This window comes from Heliconius melpomene, chromosome 4 (assembly GCF_056956725.1).
Source record: "Heliconius melpomene rosina isolate 202511_hmr_F chromosome 4, ASM5695672v1, whole genome shotgun sequence".
Classification (NCBI taxonomy): domain Eukaryota; kingdom Metazoa; phylum Arthropoda; class Insecta; order Lepidoptera; family Nymphalidae; genus Heliconius; species Heliconius melpomene.
In genome coordinates, this window is record NC_140392.1 from 1,311,119 (window position 1) to 1,329,875 (window position 18,757).

An 18,757-nucleotide genomic window follows, 5' to 3' on the forward strand; every position below is an offset into this window, starting at 1 on the left:
GCCAGTGTCACGTTGAATGGAAAACACACAAAGGAGAATGTACGGTAAAAAAGACAATATAACGCAATAGGAGAATGCACGTTAAAAAGAGATCCAGCTAAGATATACAAATATTACAACATACTATAGTCTGTGATCGATGATTTTCTGTTATCTCTAATGTCATTTTTTTAAGTCAAATGAAACGTCACTCGTATTATTAATTTGTAATTTCTAACAAGACGTGTAGTTTTAAAATTGTTAGCATAGAAATGTGTTAGATAAACAAAGGAAATTAAAGGAAAATTATTCATTTAATATAACTATCATTGTTCTAAGGATTGTAATTATTTGTTTAAAAGGACCTCTAAACATACTGCAGTATTATAAGTTAATATATCTACGTCAATCTAACATTTTTGTTGGAATATTTACGTACATTGTATTTTAATCATAAGAAAGTGCTGTATACCGTTAGGTATACTTTATTTATGAATGTGGGAATTTTTAATAGAGTCAATAGTAAAGTAAGTTCCGCTTCTTTCTTCCTTAAAAACACCGCTATATCTTATTTATTTATTAATTATTTATATAGAAAACTATATGCACCATTTCCGTGTGAAAGTATATGTTACTATATTTAATATATTGACACTAGTTTCTCTCTGTGTACTCTGTTATTTGTACAATATTTGCATGAAAGAAAAAAAAAATTAAATATCTTTTATATATGATATAAAATTAACGATTTCTGTGCTAATTTATTTACTTTTAGGTCAAGGAGGGTGACAGTATGTATTCGGAATGGAATTCATTGCCTCTAGAGGGAGGTGGACGAGGAGTACTTGCAGCAGTTGGTGGTAGAGATGTGGTTTTAGCTGTTGTTTGTCAACTAGCCTCTCGTCAACATAGCCCACTTACTACAGATGCTGAGGTAAATTAAAATGACATACATACACATCTTATCTATGAAACAAGTAACTGAACACAATATAGTAGATCATATTTTTTTTTTTGATTTCACATTCATTTTTCTCTTACAATTGTTTGTTCAATGTGTTGTTATAATTTACAGGTAGAATGGGTATTAGAAGTAATCCGATATGGATTATCTCTTCCCCTCTCTGAACATGAAGCGCTGAGGGCTTGTGTGAATATCTGTTACTCATGGCTCTCTGCCCTTTTACCGGCATCAGCAGCTGCCGCTCCAGCTCATCCCCCACAGCCTGCAGTACCACCACCATTAGCTGCAGAACCTCATAGATATGCTAATAAGATATTCAATCACCTCCACAATCTGTTTGTACCACGGCCTAATGAAAGTAAGTGTGATTTTCTAGTTTTTGTTAGTAGTGATATTTAAAAATTTGTTTAGAAAAGAATAGAATATACTTTATTGCACACATAAAATTGCAAAGAAATATATAGAAAGAACAACATAAATAAAAATAAAAGAAAAAAGTTTTGTTGTTGTTGTGTATTTGTTTAATTAATATTTAAGGCCACCAGTCACATAGTTCCAATATTGGGCCATTTTTTGGGATTATCCTAGAATTTTTTCAAATTATACTTTTCAGAATATGGCAAACTTACACAAATTGTATACTTCAATACTAATATATTTCCTAAGATCAAGTTTTAAGTTTATAAAATTTTCTTTTCAAGCACTTTCATTTATTTACCAAACGGACTTAGGTGAGTGAAGTAAAAAAATAAAATGTTATTGTGTCTATTGTGACTATTAATAGTCCAACATAGTCTATTTGTTTCAATTCTTGAGGGTTACTTATAAAATGACTTTGTTGGATAAAGTGGAGTCTTTTTGTTGGTTTTCTACCCTGCATAATGCAAGAGGTGTCTGAAATTTTGTTTATCTATTCATGAAAAACGTAAATGCTATCTAAAGTAAAATGTTACTATATGTGCTTAGCTTTGTTATTCATTTGGGAATAAGGCCATTAAAACAAGTTTACTATAATTTTTATCATATAAACATATACCGCTTAAGTCTCATGTGCAAACTTATCAATAAAAAAAAACACTAGGCGGCAACTTAATAAGCAAGCATGCGGTGCTCTGCCACCGTGTTCTTCGCCTCGCTCGCATGCTGGCTGACAGTGGATCCCTAGGAGCTCGAGAGTGGCGCTCTCTTCTTCTCCTCTTGCTGGCAGCAGCAGCAGCGTTGCTGGCACCGCCTGGACCCTTGCTGGGTGCAGCTGAGGAGTTATGTGAGAGAGTGCTGTGTGTGCTGTTCGAAGTGTGGATACTGGCGTGTCATAGGTTTGTGTTTGTGTTTTTTTATTGTTTTATAGTTTATAAAACCTGACTGTAAACACAATGGTTGCGATTGATTTAAACTCAAGTGAATGCAATATTGTTATTTCTTCACTCTACAAGTAATAAAATAGTGAAGAGTAGTGTCATAATACTAGCTTCCCTCTGCCTATTTTGTTATATGCTTGTTGTGTACAGTAATCATAGAAATATGATATGGTTTCTGTTTATCTCAAAAATGATAGAATATAATAGAAATAAATGATTCATACCATTGATGTCTGTTATCACTATTTAAATATTTTATTTTCAGGTCGTCGAATATTTTTTTTATCAGCTTCAGCTGTATCCCTTACATAGTAGAGTAGGCAGAGAGAAACTAGTGTTAAGACACTCTGTTTCCCATTTTTTGGCGAATTTTTCTAGGCATTGAGTGCTAAGTGGCGGAACGTTACTTATAATATGGTTGGTGTACCAGGTGTTTCCCGTCGCCCGCGTTGTGGCGTACGTTGCGCGAGCAGTGCGTGCGCTGGCGGCACCGTGCGCCGCTTACGGAGCAGTGGACGCGCGTGTCTTTGTGCCTCACCGCGCGCCTTCTTCAGCACGCCTACGGGCCGCTGTATCCCGTCATGCCCATAGGTATGTACCAACTGGTACATATATATACACCGGGCCCACCTGTGCCCCGTCGTACTTTTAATCAAATCACACGTTAAATCACATCTGCTCAGTCAATTTCAGCTAACTTTGGACAGGCCACAACTCGTCGACTGTACTGTAATAACCTTTTTTGTTTCAGGAGAAGAGGATGCGAACCTAGTACCAGCGGACATGAGCGCGGAAGCGGTTACGCAGAGCTGGTACCGCATGTTGCATACTATAGGCAACCCTGTAGATCTCACCAAGTTTCACCTTATCACTAATACACCATTGTTCTTTCAGGTAAAAGTTAAATAATTATAGTTTCTAGAATGGATTATTTTCATTATATATGTCCTGAAAAGAAGTACAGTGCTTAGTTTCCCCACTCAACGTATAATGACTTTCCAACATTATGGTGCCCGAAAAACTATAGAAGGCTTATTGCTGAAGTGATTGGAAAATTATGGCGTGAAAATTGTGTGCAACAGATCCGAATGAATTGAATGAAAAAGATTTTTGTCTTTTTTATTTACATATGTTACTTTTAGCATTTTTCTCTTAACCTTTTATTATATTTATTATACCAGAATAATATGATTTGTATAATTATAGCATTGGATGACAGAAGACAAAGAAGAGGGTAAAGAATCACGGGAAATGTGGGTGACGTCGCTAGCGCACATCTTCCATCGCGCCATGCTCGGTGTTGCGGCACACGTCGACGCTTTCCTTGGTAAGTCATTGAAAATTTCGAATTTGGAAAAACAACATTTATATATATTTTTTCTACTTGATTGAATTGGAATCTTAGATGTAATGTTTCGAAATTTGAATTACGAACTTTGAACATTTCAAATAAGGAGATGTAATATTTGCTTAAATTATTGTTTTTTGTCTGGCTTAGAAGTGTTTTCGAATTTGAAATTGGTTCTTTAAAATTTAAATTTTTGAAGTGCTTTACTTTCATTGAAATTAAATTTGAATTTAAGTTTGGAATGTTAAGAATTGTTTTTATAGGCCTGTGAGTTGTGTGAACGATTAAAATAGTTTTTTTTTCTTTATTTTAAACTTGTTTTGTTTGTAGTTCGGAATGCATGAGAGTGTTTTATTTCTTTTTTAATCAAAGATTATTGGCAATAATAAAATTATTTTATAGTTTATTTTCAATTATTAGAAGAAAATAGCAACATTCATTTAAAAAATTAAAAAACAAATGTTATTCACTCCTATATCTAATACTTATCACTACTTAATGACCCTATTTGGTAGCACAATTCTTCTGGGTGTCTTCTAATGGTTTTATATTTTAAACATAATGGGGATAATTATTTTAAAAAAGATTTAGCTGTATTTCTGCTTAATTTATAATGTGTACAATATTTTTTAGACTATATTGCTATATAGAAAGATAATCTCTTTCAACAATGAAAATGCATATATACTAATATAAGGAAATGAAAGATATATTTCTTTTTTCTTTTTATTGAATTCTTTCTATTTTGTTATATAGTTAATACATTACACAGATAATATATTATAATTTTAAAATGTAAAGATTTGCATATTTTGTATTTTAGTATATTGTGAACATTGAAAATTAATATATTATTTGTGGTAGTAGTTAGTTAGTGGTGGATTCACTTTGCATAACACAACAAAAACTTTCCTATTAAACTGAGAAATTTATATAAAAAGAAAAACATATAATTAATACTTATTGATTTTCCATGACTATCTCAATTAATTAAATTAAAATTTGTATATAATTTTTAATAAATTTTGTCCGTGTTTATTAATCCATTAATTTGAAATTCCCAAACGTAAGTATCAATAATTTTTTACAATAAAATATACTATATATATAACTATAAATACTGACACACACAAAATACAAAAGAATCCATCACAAAATCACAACCAATAAGTAGCGTAGTGGCGTGGTAACCGTATAACAGGGTGCAGTACGGAACGGTGGACGGTGGAGGGTGCGGGGGGTGTCCCAGGGGGTTCGGGGGGAGTCCCGGGGGGTGTGGAGGGCGAAGAGGACGCCACGCCCCCGCCTCACCGCCGCCTCGCCAAGTCGTTCAGTGCGACCCGGCCGCGGGAGAAGCCGGTTGACAAAAGTATGCTTAGGTTTTAATATGGGTGTAAAGTATGGTTGATATGTCGTGGCCGCTCGGAAGTTAGATTTTCTGAAGTTTTATGTATTTTTCACTTGGGAAGAAAAAGTAAGGAAAATCTAATTAGCACAGTTTTTTACAGTTAAGTTCAGGGCGGCCTCGATACGTCGATCGTACTGTTACTAATTTTAGGTCGTTATTTTGAGTAATTTGCTTTTTTTATACTTTTTTACTGTGTAGAGTTTGAGTTTTTGAGTTTTTATTTTAGTTATAACTTAAAAGTAGTTTTGGTAGCGTCACCGGTGGTGCTTATAAAGAATGACTGCTGTTTCTGACATTGTTTGCCTTATATTTAAAGCAAAAAAATATGATATATTCGTAAGAATTGCTTACAATTTTCTTTTATGTAAATTATGTTAAAAAAATAATATTACATACTTACAAGTTTTGCCAAAATACAATAGTGAAAACTGTATTTAATCTATATTTAATCTTTCTTAGATTAGTGTGCACAAACTTTTTGGTTATTTTGTTTTGCATTTTTTTCTACTTTTATGACATGTCCAAGTAAATGTTAAGCATTTTTATGGAATAAAGATATTTTGACTTTGACTTTCAAACGGACAGACAAATTGACAAACCAACAAACAGGCAAGAGTGTTAATAATTTTTCTTTTGGGTTCTATTATATTTATAAATGTCTACAATAACATTTATCCGTAAATTTTCCATTTTCCATTTATATCTGCCATGATTTCATTCCATTTATACAGACCGCGGTCAGTTACAATTTTATTAAATGTATAAAATACTGCTTGGCTAAACATTTTAGTGATCTAAAACTGGTTATAACTTTATGTCCATTTAACTATAATATTTGTGTATGTCATTTTGTTTTATATTTCATTATTTTTTCACTTTATTTGGGCTGACATTTAGTTTGAATCATAGTAGCGATATAGACTTAGAAGTATTACTGGATATTGTACTTAGCTTTTTTTGCTTAACTGCACTGTAGTTTAGTGTATTTTTTGTAAAAAGTATTTTTTTTCATCATATTATTTTTGTATTCATTACATTATTTTAATATTCAGTTCCTTTTCATAATATTTTATTACTTGTGACATATTAACAGGTACTCCTCGTTCGTCGTTGATTGGTTTAACCAGCAGACCTTCAAGTGTAGTTCCAGCAACGCCACCCAATTCTATTACTTCGCAAGGTAAAATGTGAATATATTAATGATATCATTTAAAGATACTGGCCAGACAGATTGTGGGCTCGATTCACTCTCGAGGAAGGATTTCTTCGCTCTCATAACGAGGCAAAGCGCGGCGTTGAGTTCCACCAATCAACATGCAGTGTCTCCAGAAGAAATTGGGGAAAGGAGTGACCTAAAAGTATCAGAGTATCTTGCCATGCTTCATGCGGGATACAGCGTAAAGTTAAAAAATAAATAAATAATCTATTACAAAATAATGTGTTTTTCTCTTTACAGTTGTGGAAATAGAGAAGCCGCCACTCACACCTCTGCGACCTAAAGTTAACTCGATATTCCACCTTTTTGGAGAGTGGCTGTTCGAAGCCGCGCTTGTTGGTACCACGCCTGTGATTAATCAACGTGGGTTCATACTTTTTAGACGACATAAATACATATATTATATTTTAAGCTATCATTTTTTAAATTTAAAGTAATTTAATTGCAGTATTTTCTTCAATATCTATTCATATATATTTTTAAACCGTAAGGTCGTCTTGGCCACATTGCCAAGACCACATGGCACAAGCAGCAAACAAGACGGTTGTGGCTTTCATTCCGACTGGGGAGAATTAATTACCTTCTATATTTATTTTGAGAGTTTTGTGACGCTAAACAAAAATCACAAATTTCTAATATTTTGCCTACCACATCTGTATTCGTGGCCGCATTGAAGTAATCTTTTCTGAAGTTTGCGCATTATGCACGTAAAAAGAAAATAACTATAGAAAGAAATGTCCTAAAATCTAATTTGTGTATCCATCAATCCATCTAAGCCGCAGCTTTAATTTCAGACTCGACTGTACTGTATTAATGATAAAATTGTTATATGATTACAATGGTGTTTTCAGAACGATCAGAAGGGACTCCACCGCCCGCGTCGTTATCTGATGCGGCGTTGAAACTTAATATGAGCAGCTATCAAGCAGGTTATTCATATTTTTTTATTTGTGGAATAAAATTTTAATTAAATCTTTATGTATATATATTTTTTATTCGTGGCAGGATTTGGACTTTTTTGCTTTAGATTAGTGTATGATGATTTATTATAACCTCGGTTTACTTAAGAACTACTGGGTAATTTCTTAAGAACTACTGGTGCAAATTGAACAAAATCATTTTGTGTTGAACAGTCCATTTATCGAGGAGGGATAATCATAATAACGTTATTAATCGTTTAGATGTATTCTTATTTGTTATAAATAATCCTTATTTATTCTCATCTAACCATGCGGACAAAGTCGCAGGCAAAGCTTAGTAATAAATAATCGCAGATAAAATACCATTAGTGTCATTATGTGTCAGGTCGCGCTGTAGCGCTCGGTGCGTTGTGTCGCGTCCTCTGCGCCAAGCAATGCCGCGAACAAGTGCTTGCGCCGTATCTGGCTCGCTCATACGCAGCGCTGCAGCGCGGCTTGCGCGACCGCGCCGTTGCCGCCGCTGTTGTTAGACATTCAGAGGATATATTTAGGTTTGTTGTTATTTATTTTTATCTGTATATAAAATATTATTTAAATATTCAAATTTAGGGGTGTCGTGTCGACTTAGACGCGACGAGTGTAGGTTCGATTAATAGTTGAAACTTATTGATAATAAGACAAATTGCAGTGTTAATTTCTACCTTTCACAATGTCTCGAAAAATTGGATGATATGCAGAAAACGAAATAGCCCAACGCTATTTCTCTGTGTTTATTCTGCTATATGTAAAGTATAGCATGAAGATAAAAAAATATTTTTATTTTAAAAACAAGATAAATAAAAAAACTTCTAATTTCCAGGATCGACCTAGACGGTGTACTAGTATTAGTACCGGACTATATAAATGCTCTAGACCGGATCCTCACTGAACGAGAGCCGAAGTTAGAATGTGGGGCAATAGACAAACGAGAGTTGCGAAAAGCAGCTATCAGTTTATTATTGTCTCTAGTGTCCTTCCCCTATCATTATAGAGGGCTGCCTGTTCCGGAGTTCCCTGGGTGTAATGAATAGTTAGTATATTTGAACAAAATTTATACGTATTTTTTAATTATCTCAATAATGAACCTGAATGTCCAGTGCAGGAATGACTCTCGGAGATTACGCACGCGGTCGCCTAGCCCTCGTATGCGTGGGTGCAGTACAAGCTGAGGCGTCTGACGCACTGGCAGTACCACTGCTTAGTGCATTATATCTGTGCGTGAGACACAACGCCGCCACGCCCGCGTCCCCGCCCGCGTCTGCCCCCTCCGCGCCCTCCGCGCCGAATGCAGGCGAGAGTAAAGGTTGGCTTGTTTGTTTTTTTTTAAACTTAGAACTAAGCAATCGCGAGCAATCTTCCTAATCCTCAAGTTCAACGTGTTCTTTCTACTAATATTCGGCGTGTTGTATCTGTGCTCTTCATTCTGTTATTAGAGTTAACAGATAGAAACAGAGAGATATAAATGATAGATAGAATGATACATACAGATAATATACAAATTATGTTTTAACAATTATGACTTATGATGATTTTAAGGAATATTCAGTTAAGCGTTTAAGTGTTTGTTAATTATGGTAAGTAATTGAGAATTTCCGTGAGAAACAATGGCAGGGAAAATTTTTCTTTTATCAATTCATAATACATATTAATTTATACATAAACAAAGTATACTTCACACCATCAAGCCCCACTGTCACATATACATACATTTATTTGATTACAACGATAACGCACATGCTACATTTTGTTTGCTTTAAACATGCAATTTAATGCGGGTTTTTAACACATAACCATTCTGTTATTATTCATGTATTTTTTTCTGTGAAAAATATAAATATACCAACTATTATAAATTCGAACTATAAGTATAATTTGTAAACAAATGTTATTTCTAATATTAACACATAATTGGTTATTACACATTTATGGAATAAAACTATCAAGTACTAATATTAAATTGACGACATGGTACTATAAATGTGTTCTTAAGAAGTTATTTATTTTCTTTTATATACATTAAAAGCATTTAATATCAATGCAGTTACTTATGAGTGCAAACAATTTTAGGCAAAAGGAATGCTGTAATAAAAATATTTTAAAAAATTATAATAACGAAACCAACGACGTTATTTGGCACGATAAAGCGATGAACAGCAGCGGGCCAGTTTGTTGTACTTATTATTTATATCACATATAAAAAATGTATTTTTTAAAATATATTAAAGAAAAAAGGAACAATATATGGCAAAATAAAAGCCAGCCAAGTTAAAAAGACCCCAAGTTCATATACAATTTGATTACACCGGGGATCATTTTAGCGCGGTCGGACAGCAGCGGGCCGGCTAGCGCGGAGTCCTCGCAGGACGACTACGCGGCCGATGTTAGGGAGTTAGACCCGTCTTCGCCATTTTTCGGTAATTTTTTTTTTTGCTGAAATTAGGGATGATATTTGTTTTTTTTTTATTGTTGGATAATGATTGTTATATTTTTAGTATCAAAGAAGAAACGCACTTAAGCGCATACTGCACAATTATAGCTTATTAGTTAACTAATATAACTACTGGTAGTTTTGATTTAAAAAATATACTATAAAACTACATTTTTTGTTATATAAACAATATAAAAATTACTTTATTATAAGAAATCTTGCATCTCTTATATTATTAGTTACTATACTAGAAGTGTAGTACTCAAGAAATTAATTTTAGCAAAGAAGACACAAATATCATCTCTTAACACCTTACAATATGACGTATTGCTTATTTGTTTTATGTTTATGTTTATTGCTTGCTGATATTAGTTCTTATCATAATATAATAAATGTTATTATATAGTATAAACTCCTTAAAGTATAAACTCCTTAAAGGCTGACGTCACATCTACTCTGTATATGAACACTCACACAAATGCAAAGCTCAGCTTAGACCACGTGGTTTATACTTACATGTCTAATATGATCAAGTTTAATATTTTTGATATGTTTCATATACGAGAGGAGTTAAATTATGTATAAAAATTATCTTAACAAAGTTTTACTATTTTATATATCAATATATTAATAAGGGATACTTTCTGGTCTTATAAGGTACTGAATTATATCTAGATAGTAAACTAACTACTTACTCGTATATTTGTTGTAGTATATGTTTTATAGATCTTAAGTTTCTTTTTAAATATATTAACCACTACAACATAATATTTTAAACTTATTTGTACTTTGTATCGTACTCAATTATAAAGTAATATTATAGGTTCAGCGTTAGTAGTTCGTGCAACATATTTGGTATGTCATCGCCTCATATCGTCTTGGAAAGGAGACTTGCAAGTCTCACTTGCGGCCCTAGAACTTTTGTCAGGACTTGCTAAATTACATTCCACTAAACCAGGTACGTTGTTTTAATTTAAATTAAATTATTTTTAACATTGTTTAAATAAGAATTACAATTTTAATATTAACGTTTTGATTGCATGTCATTCAGAATTTATGATAGGTAAGTGTAAAATATTTCATAGGACTAATTAGTAGTTACGGTGATATGATAAATAGAAGATTTTTTAACAGTAATAATCACTTATTATTATTTTTTATCGTCACGCTGTATTCCTCACCCAGCAGGATAGGCAGAGGGAACCTATTATTAAATTACATTTCGTTTCCTATTATTCGCAGAATTTTGAAGGCATTGCGTGTTGAGTGGCGGAACTTGACGCTTCTCTTTGCGAATACCAGAGCGAATAAATGAAAATATTAAATGTTTCATTTCTTCCACCAGTCGCGTGTAAAATCACATTTAGTGTAAGGTTTCAATATTTAATTTTTTCATTCTGGTGAGATAAATCGCGGTATTATTTTCAAGCAATATTTCTAAATTGGGCAAAAATTGAAGAACAAAGTGTAGGGTTCGCCATGTGCTTTGAGGCCATGCTAAATTATGCACAACAAGCACTCCTGCGTGCTTGTTTCTACTGGTCATAATTATAAAACGTCCCAACCTACCTTGTGGGATGTTACATATTGTACATTCTTTAAATTTAAATTATTTTTGTTCACATAAATTTGATGTTGTGTTTCGTGTTTTTATACTTTGAACCTTATTTAACACTTAGAACTTTATAGACATTTAGGCCCTTCCCTCCGCTCGTGATCCTTCGTCGACTCCCTCGACTTGACTCGACTTTCCTTAACGTGTGACATCATTTACGGATGACCCCGTTTTTTGTAAATACCACCAAATAATTTAATAACAGAGGCAATAGAGCGCAAACGCGCCGTCCGCTGGATATGCGACTACATCAACGTGCAGTGTAACCGGCCGCCGCCCGCGCACTCGCGCGACCTGCACTCGTGCGTGGTGGGCGCCTACACCTGCCTCGCCGCGTGGCTGTGCGCGCCACTGCTGGCCGACCCCGCCTGCCTCGCCGCGCTGCTCGAGGTCGTCGAGCTCGGCATGTCCGGCTCCAAGAGCCAAGGTGAGTGTGCCCGTGTGTACGCGACCTGCACTTTTGCGCGTGTACGTGTATGTGAGTGCGAGTGCGCTTGTGGACGTATCTATGTCCACGGTTATGGTAGTGCGTGTGCATGTGTTTATTTTGGGTGATGATCATTTATTGAAAGCATTCTATTGCAAGTTATGAATAAATTTTAGTTTAGAGGTGAACATAATTTTGAATAGTTTAATTAAATATATTGCTTGTTACAGGAAAACCAGGAGAGCCCCCTAAAATGAAAGACGAAAAGGAATTAAAGCCAGTGTCTATGAGAGTAAGAGACGCTGCTGAGTCGCTACTAATGTTGATATTAGAACAGGTAACGAATTTTTTTTAGTTTTATGTACAGCATATAGTATATAGCAGTTGGGTGAGCAGAGGGAATCTAGTGTAGTTTATTTGTTATTTAAAGAACTAAGGACTTTCGGTTGAATAATAAAACACTCAAATTTTGTCACATTATACCAGTATCTGAATTGAACACTAAATAGTAAAAAATACCTACAGAAAATAATATATATTATACTATATTCTAACTGCTTCTGCTTCTTCTAACTGCTCATTACAACGCTATTATCTATTTATTTTTAATATTAAAATAAATAATGTTGTGAGAAGATATTTTATAGGCGTCTTCGAGGCGCAAAGTATTTCAGGTACAAAAGCAATTTAAGCTTTTTGGCTTTTGTCTTAGGTGGGTTCGGGCGGCGGAGGTGGTGGCTGGTGCCGCCTGGACGAGCGCTGGCTGGGCGCGCTGGGTCACGGCCGCCTGCGGCACTTCGTGGCGGACGCGGGCACGCTGCTGTCGTTGCTCGAGGAGCCGCTCGGGAACAGCCAGGAGCCGCAGCCCACCGTCGTCGGTGAGACATACTCTGTCTACTTTGCGTGCGGGGAAAATGTGAACCTGAAAAATACTTTTAACAACACACTTTCATTCACAGTTTAAATGTTTATACGTTTTCCAATATATATATATTGTTAGCGTACTCGTGAAAATGTGGGTAGATTTAGGTGAAAAAGACAATAAAAGCAGTGGAATTGTGTCAAACAGACATTGGAAAGTATCTAGTGTGTAGTGTTGTTATTGAGTGATACATGTCACTTATTGTAATTACGTGGAATCTCTATCCGAATACGTTGGAAACATAAGACGGTATGTGTTTTTATCGTGTTTATTTTAAACACGTTAACCGCTTCCGTTTTCTAACATTTTGAACGCGCTTATAACAGAGTAGGCAGAGGAAATAATGTTGAGATACGTCTTTTTTCATAGAATTTGTTCAAGCACTATATAATTCTTGAAACAGAGCGTGTTGAGTGGCGAAACTGAAAACTGAAGCTCTTTATCTACCAGATCAGAGAAATGAGAATAAAATATGATTAATTCCTTTCAATGGAAATCGAATACACAATAATTGCGTTGACATAATGTATAAGAACTAAAACATATAATCTAACTTGCAGTAATAATCCGCTGCGGCTGGGGCCGCTACGCGTGGTCGCTCTCCATGCGAGGCGCACCGCGTTGCGCAACACGCGGGGGTTCCGCGTGCGCGCGCCCCGTGCCCATGGCGGAGCCACCAGCGCGCCCTGCGCCCGCCTGCCGCGCTCTGCCCGCGCCACCTGCCTGTGCCGTGTACGTATTACTTCAATTTCAACCGAGTTCCACAATCAGAACCTAACCAAACTTTCATCAAATTACCCTTGAAGTATACCTTTAACAAAAAAAAATCGGTTGGCGGGATATTGAGTTATTCGTTCATTTGTCGCGCATATACTTAATGTAAATTTAAGACTTATGTGATTTTCTCATGATCAGAAATGGACCATATTAAAATGGGACCACACACACGGGAAGCATTAGCTTTCAAATCGGCACACCCAGTCCACCAAGTTCTAGGATAATAAACATTAAAAAAATACAGTCGAATTGATAACCTCCTTTTAGGAAGTCAGTTAAAAAATTACCACCAATATTATTAGAAGTAACGTAAAAGCGAATTGTATCCTCAGAGACAGTGCATTCCCTTCTCTGGACGCGGTGCTTCGTCAGCTAAACGACCCCGAGGCGCCCACACTGTTTCGTCTATTGGAACAGCAAGCGGCTCTCGAGAAACGAGTGCGAGAAGCAGAAGATAATGTGGTGAGACTACTTCTTACTAATATATATATATTTTTCAGCTTTACGCTGTATCCCGCACACAGCAGGGTAGACAGAGGGAACTGTTGAGTGACAGACCGACAGAGTGTTAAGACACTCCGTTCCCCACTTTTGGCCGAATTTTGGAGGCATTGTTGTTGTTGAGTGGCAGAACTCAACGCCGCGCTTTGCCTCGACACCAGAGCGAAGAAATGGAAATATAAACGTAAATAAATATTTCACTTCCTCGAGTCTCCAATCGAACTCACAACCGTCGCGTTACAGTCACACTCTTGTGCCGATGCGCCACGACCGCATTTAGTTTATAACATTAATGTTATAAATATGAAAATTTGTGAAGGTAGATGTTTTTTCCACTTTTACGCAAAATGACTGAAAGGATTTAAATGAACGTTACAATAATATAGCTTATACGTCAAAATACCACACAGGTGTTGTTGAATGAGATGAATTGTTTTTTTTATAGATGATATATAGAGAAAGTAAAGAATTGTATACTTCAAGCGGTCTAAGTCGTTTATAAATGAAGTCGCTAGTTATAAATGAAAATCGTTTATTTTCAGACACCGGAAGAATACGTACCACCTGAGCCAGTGACGGAATTTCAGACAGCGAGGTTATTCCTGTCTCATTTTGGATATTTAAATATTGGAGGTGAAAAAAAGGTATATAAACATTATAACTATAGTATTAAAAAGTTGTAATCTATAAATCTGTGTTTACCTGATAAATTTAACTTATGTAATTGTATCGTAATATTAGCGTAAATTATCAATCAATCATTAAAATAAAGTAATCATTTATTTTTAATTAGGTCGTCTGATTTTCTATATGCGGGAAATAGTGCAAAGATAAAAAAAGTAGTTTTAATATCTATTGCAATTCGATTCCAGGCTCGCGTCCCCCGCCTCACCGCACTGGACAGCACGTCCCCCGGCTTCTCCGCCGCGCTGCGTCGCCTGGACGCAACGGGCAGCCGCGCCGCGCTCACCGTGCACGTGTTCTACGTGCGCGCCTCCTCCGCGCCCCTTGCCGCCCACCACGTCGTGGCCAACGCGAGGAGAGACGACCTGGCGCCCGCCTTTGTGAGGATGTTGCGGGGGTGAGTGTCCGCGACCCCATCTCTCAGTATGTCTCCCAGTCTCACAGAGGCGCTGCGTGGTCTAGATGCAGCTGGAAGTCGTTACAGTGCTGCGTGTGGTCGCCAATGTGAGGTGATTCGAGGATGTTGCGGGGATTATTGTCTCCCGTCTCAAAGCTCGCAATCTGGATGGATCTTTTTAAGAAGTTCTTTTAAAAGTATAAAAGGAACCAGATTGTGTATTGTATTAATCTATCTAATACTAATACGATTTTTTCCCGTCGTCGTCTTCGTCTTCGTTTTGTTATTTTTTAAATAATTTTTCCTAGGCTCGGCACACCGGTGCGCGTGGCGGGGCACGCGGGGTGGAGCGGGCACGCGCGCACCAGCTACGACGCGCCCCCTGCGTCTCCCCCCGCCGCGCCCCGACCTCCCCTCGCGCCCCACGCTCCCGCGCTCTACGACGGCAGGGACCAGGTGAGGACTACCGGCTATTTTTAACAATTAAGGAAAGAATAATACTTTTTAGGAAACGTATGAAAATTTGAATTTATTAGATATAGATAGAACAAGTGAATGAAGTGGTATATTTTGGCGGTGTGTTCAGTAGAGATGAAAGATACGAGATGGATGTGGAAAGGTATTAATGCAGGCAACAGGGTTAACGGAGTCTTAGCTGCAGTGATGAGAGGGTGAAACGTCAGCAGACACAAAGCATTTTTGGAACGAAGGATATGCGGAGTCAGCTTAGCTGATCGAATCCGCAATAAAGAGATAAACGAGGTGAGAATGAACAAGAACGTGCTCAGCTGGTTTGGGCACGTCGACCGAATGAGTGATGAAAGAATGGCAAAAAAGATTTATGACGGAAAAGTGGTGTATTTATGAAGGAAGGGGTGACCTCGGTTGAACTTCGAAAACACATAAGTTGTAAACGTCGTAAAAAATATATTTAATTGCATCACTAAACTTGAAATAGTGCTCAAAATGTTATTTCTTTTATTATCACATAAAAACTCAATTACGTTGTTATATAAATATTTTCATAACAAAAATTCCACACATTGTTTTGGGTATACCAGTATACCATAATATAATAACTAATAATAATTATTATAGGTACTTTACTGGTCGGACTCGACGGATGAGATCGCGTTCGTGGTACCTTCCGGCTACGAGGTCGATGAAGAAACCACCGACGTTGATGGTTCCTGTCTCTCTACTAAGTGAGATTGCTTATTTTATTTTTTTATTAGTAGTCGAGTAATTGAATACAAGTACATTTGTATGGGCATATAAATACATGTATGTTTTAAAATTTTTTAGATACACTATTTATTTAATAGAAACATTGCTATACAAAAGTAAGTTGTAAGTCATAATAATGACTTTGCTTTAGTCATTATTATGACTAATCTCTAACGGAAGCATTATACCATTCACAGCCGCACTTCAGACAAATCCTCCGCTTCCTGGTGGGATGTGTCAAGCGGAAGCGGGGGGAGCGTAAATTACGAGCGAAGCGTAAGCGAGAGCGAGCGAGGTGAGCGACGAGCGAAAGAACAAGCGAGAGCGCTTTCGCTTGAACTGGACCGACCTGCGCCCACTGCGCCGCCGCCTTCACAACCAAGTGGTCTTTCTGGTATGTTTTATTATTATTTATATAAGTGAAGAGCGAATGAGTCAGCGAGAGCGTTATCGCTAGAACTGAACCGACAGAACTAAAATATATTTTTCAAACGAATCTAATATTTTTTTTCACTATTTCAGGCAGCGGCAGAAGGAACAGAGATTTTATGCCTAAGATTCTTATTATATGGCTGGAGGATTTTGAAGATCATTTAAATCTGCCTATTGGTAAGCACTAGTTAACAATGTTAGTATTGATATAACGTGTCTATTTTTCATCTCATATTCTTCGGCTTCGTCTGTATGGTCATATAAATGAAAATGAGCTCAAATTATATTGTTACAAATTAAAAAATATATTTTAACACTGAAACATTTTTCAATTCGCAAAAATAGTTACCGAGTTAAAAACATGATATGGCAATTATATATCATTTTGTATTTAAAATATAAAATTAAGTTGTGAAGAAAATTTATCTCTATATATATACGTTTCTAAAATATTGACAGTCACAAAAAAACAGTATATTCATTAAATACTAAATAAACTATTCTAATATAATTATTTGTCTACAGATGATCTCCTCCGCTACTGCGATACGGGCGTGCCCGACGCGGCGGGTGGTGCTCCACGCTCCTACAGCACGCTGTGCGTGTCAGGGGTGAGAGGCGGGTTAGCGCGGGTTCGGGTCCGGGGCGGGGCGGGCGTGCTGGCGGACGGCGCGCTAGTGGCCCCACGTCTATTGCCCGCTGCGTTGAGACGCGCCGCGTGCTTCCTGGCCCGACGTGCACGGCTCAATACCGATCTGTGAGTACTTACTGTACGAAACGGAGTGACTTAACAGTAGTCTCCCTCTGCCTACCCTACTACAAGCGGGATACTGACAAAAAAACTCAAAACTAATTTTGTTAAAATTTATAAATTGTAGTTTAAACTTTTGAAATCTCTTTACAAGTAAATGAAAATTTCATATACATGTAGCAGGACTTAGAACGACACACTAACTTAATCAGAATACCTCCAAGAGTAAATGTATATATAAACATTAATACCTTTATTCTTGTACTCATTTTGAACATGGATATACCGTTCACAGATACCAGCCGCCTCACGTCCGTAGACGCCATCTTATACAAGACATTGCACAACAATTCAAAAAGGACCTGACCGAGCCCGAACTACTCGAATCGCTGTTTAGAGCACCGTGACTTTTCGAAATATAACACTAAAATATAACCCTATATTACTTAATAATATAATAAAACTACTTTAGTAGAAATTTGAGAAACTGAATAGTTAATTTATGTTAATTGGTAGTTTGTTTTTTAACATCAATATCTGTAAAATTATAACACAACACAACCGCTATGCAACCGTTTTTACTTATGTTCTAAATTCAAATTTCTTATTAATAAAAAAGTCTCTTGTATGTCCGTACCTTTTCTTTAATATAGCAGGAGGAAAAAAAAATACATTTTAATATGTATAGTTATTATGTTCTACTCGATGCGGAAAACTGACCCTACCCTAGTGAATAAAACAGTTAACTACAGAGATAGTTATTCCAAGAATAGTTTTTTAGTGCAATTAATTTATCACACAATTAAAACGAGTTTAGTATGTATAATAAAAAAGGTTGCATAGTAGTTAAACACGTTTTATTAAGTATTTATGTATTTAAAATATTTTTGATCTGTAACATCTTGATATTTTTTAGTAATTATATTTTCTAGGTAATTTGTAATTTTAAGACTGAATTTATTGTTAGAAATATTTCAAAGTTATTTATATAACATTCCAATGTAACTATGGATTGTATATAATGCAAAACATATGCTATGTACTTAACTATGTTCAGTATTAATAAATCATTATAAACTATAAAAAAATATTTCATTTCACTAAACATTTAAAAATGATAATACAAATAAGATAGATCTCAATAATAATTTTAATTAAAATAAAGAATATTTATAAGAGTATTATTTGGATAGGACTTAAAAAGTTGTTTTTTTAAAAAGGAGTTAATCATTTTTGTGATAATTACTTTATAAGTTGTTGCAAGTTGCAATTAAATAATGATTCCTTTTAAATTCAATTCTATTCAGAAACAAATCCATGGAAATTATTCCATGTTGTTAACAACTACCTATTCACCTATATTT

At 35.7% G+C, this 18,757-nt stretch overlaps 1 protein-coding gene across 6 annotated transcripts; it reads left to right on the forward strand.

The window, feature by feature from the left end:
• The first annotated feature begins 186 nt into the window (after positions 1-186).
• LOC146539355 (ral GTPase-activating protein subunit beta) lies at positions 187-18,481 on the forward strand. 6 transcript variants are annotated; one of them, XM_085184980.1, is made up of 31 exons: positions 187-506; positions 755-913; positions 1,055-1,301; positions 1,645-1,674; positions 2,025-2,259; positions 2,732-2,892; positions 3,053-3,195; positions 3,508-3,628; positions 4,851-5,018; positions 6,151-6,237; positions 6,514-6,636; positions 7,125-7,202; positions 7,579-7,744; positions 8,053-8,262; positions 8,330-8,535; positions 9,551-9,646; positions 10,484-10,618; positions 10,712-10,723; positions 11,481-11,702; positions 11,933-12,039; positions 12,415-12,580; positions 13,185-13,356; positions 13,734-13,860; positions 14,445-14,546; positions 14,775-14,983; positions 15,292-15,439; positions 16,082-16,188; positions 16,408-16,604; positions 16,733-16,819; positions 17,168-17,399; positions 17,689-18,481. In XM_085184980.1, the coding sequence occupies exons 1-31, from the start codon at positions 471-473 to the stop codon at positions 17,798-17,800; spliced, it is 4,401 nt and encodes a 1,466-aa protein (XP_085041106.1). In that variant the 5' UTR covers positions 187-470; the 3' UTR covers positions 17,801-18,481. The 6 variants fall into 6 exon arrangements, with proteins under 6 accessions (XP_085041106.1, XP_085041105.1, XP_085041107.1 ...); XM_085184979.1 differs by having other exon boundaries at positions 188-506; positions 13,734-13,863; XM_085184981.1 differs by lacking the exon at positions 10,712-10,723 and having other exon boundaries at positions 188-506; positions 13,734-13,863.
• The last annotated feature ends 276 nt before the right edge of the window (positions 18,482-18,757 follow it).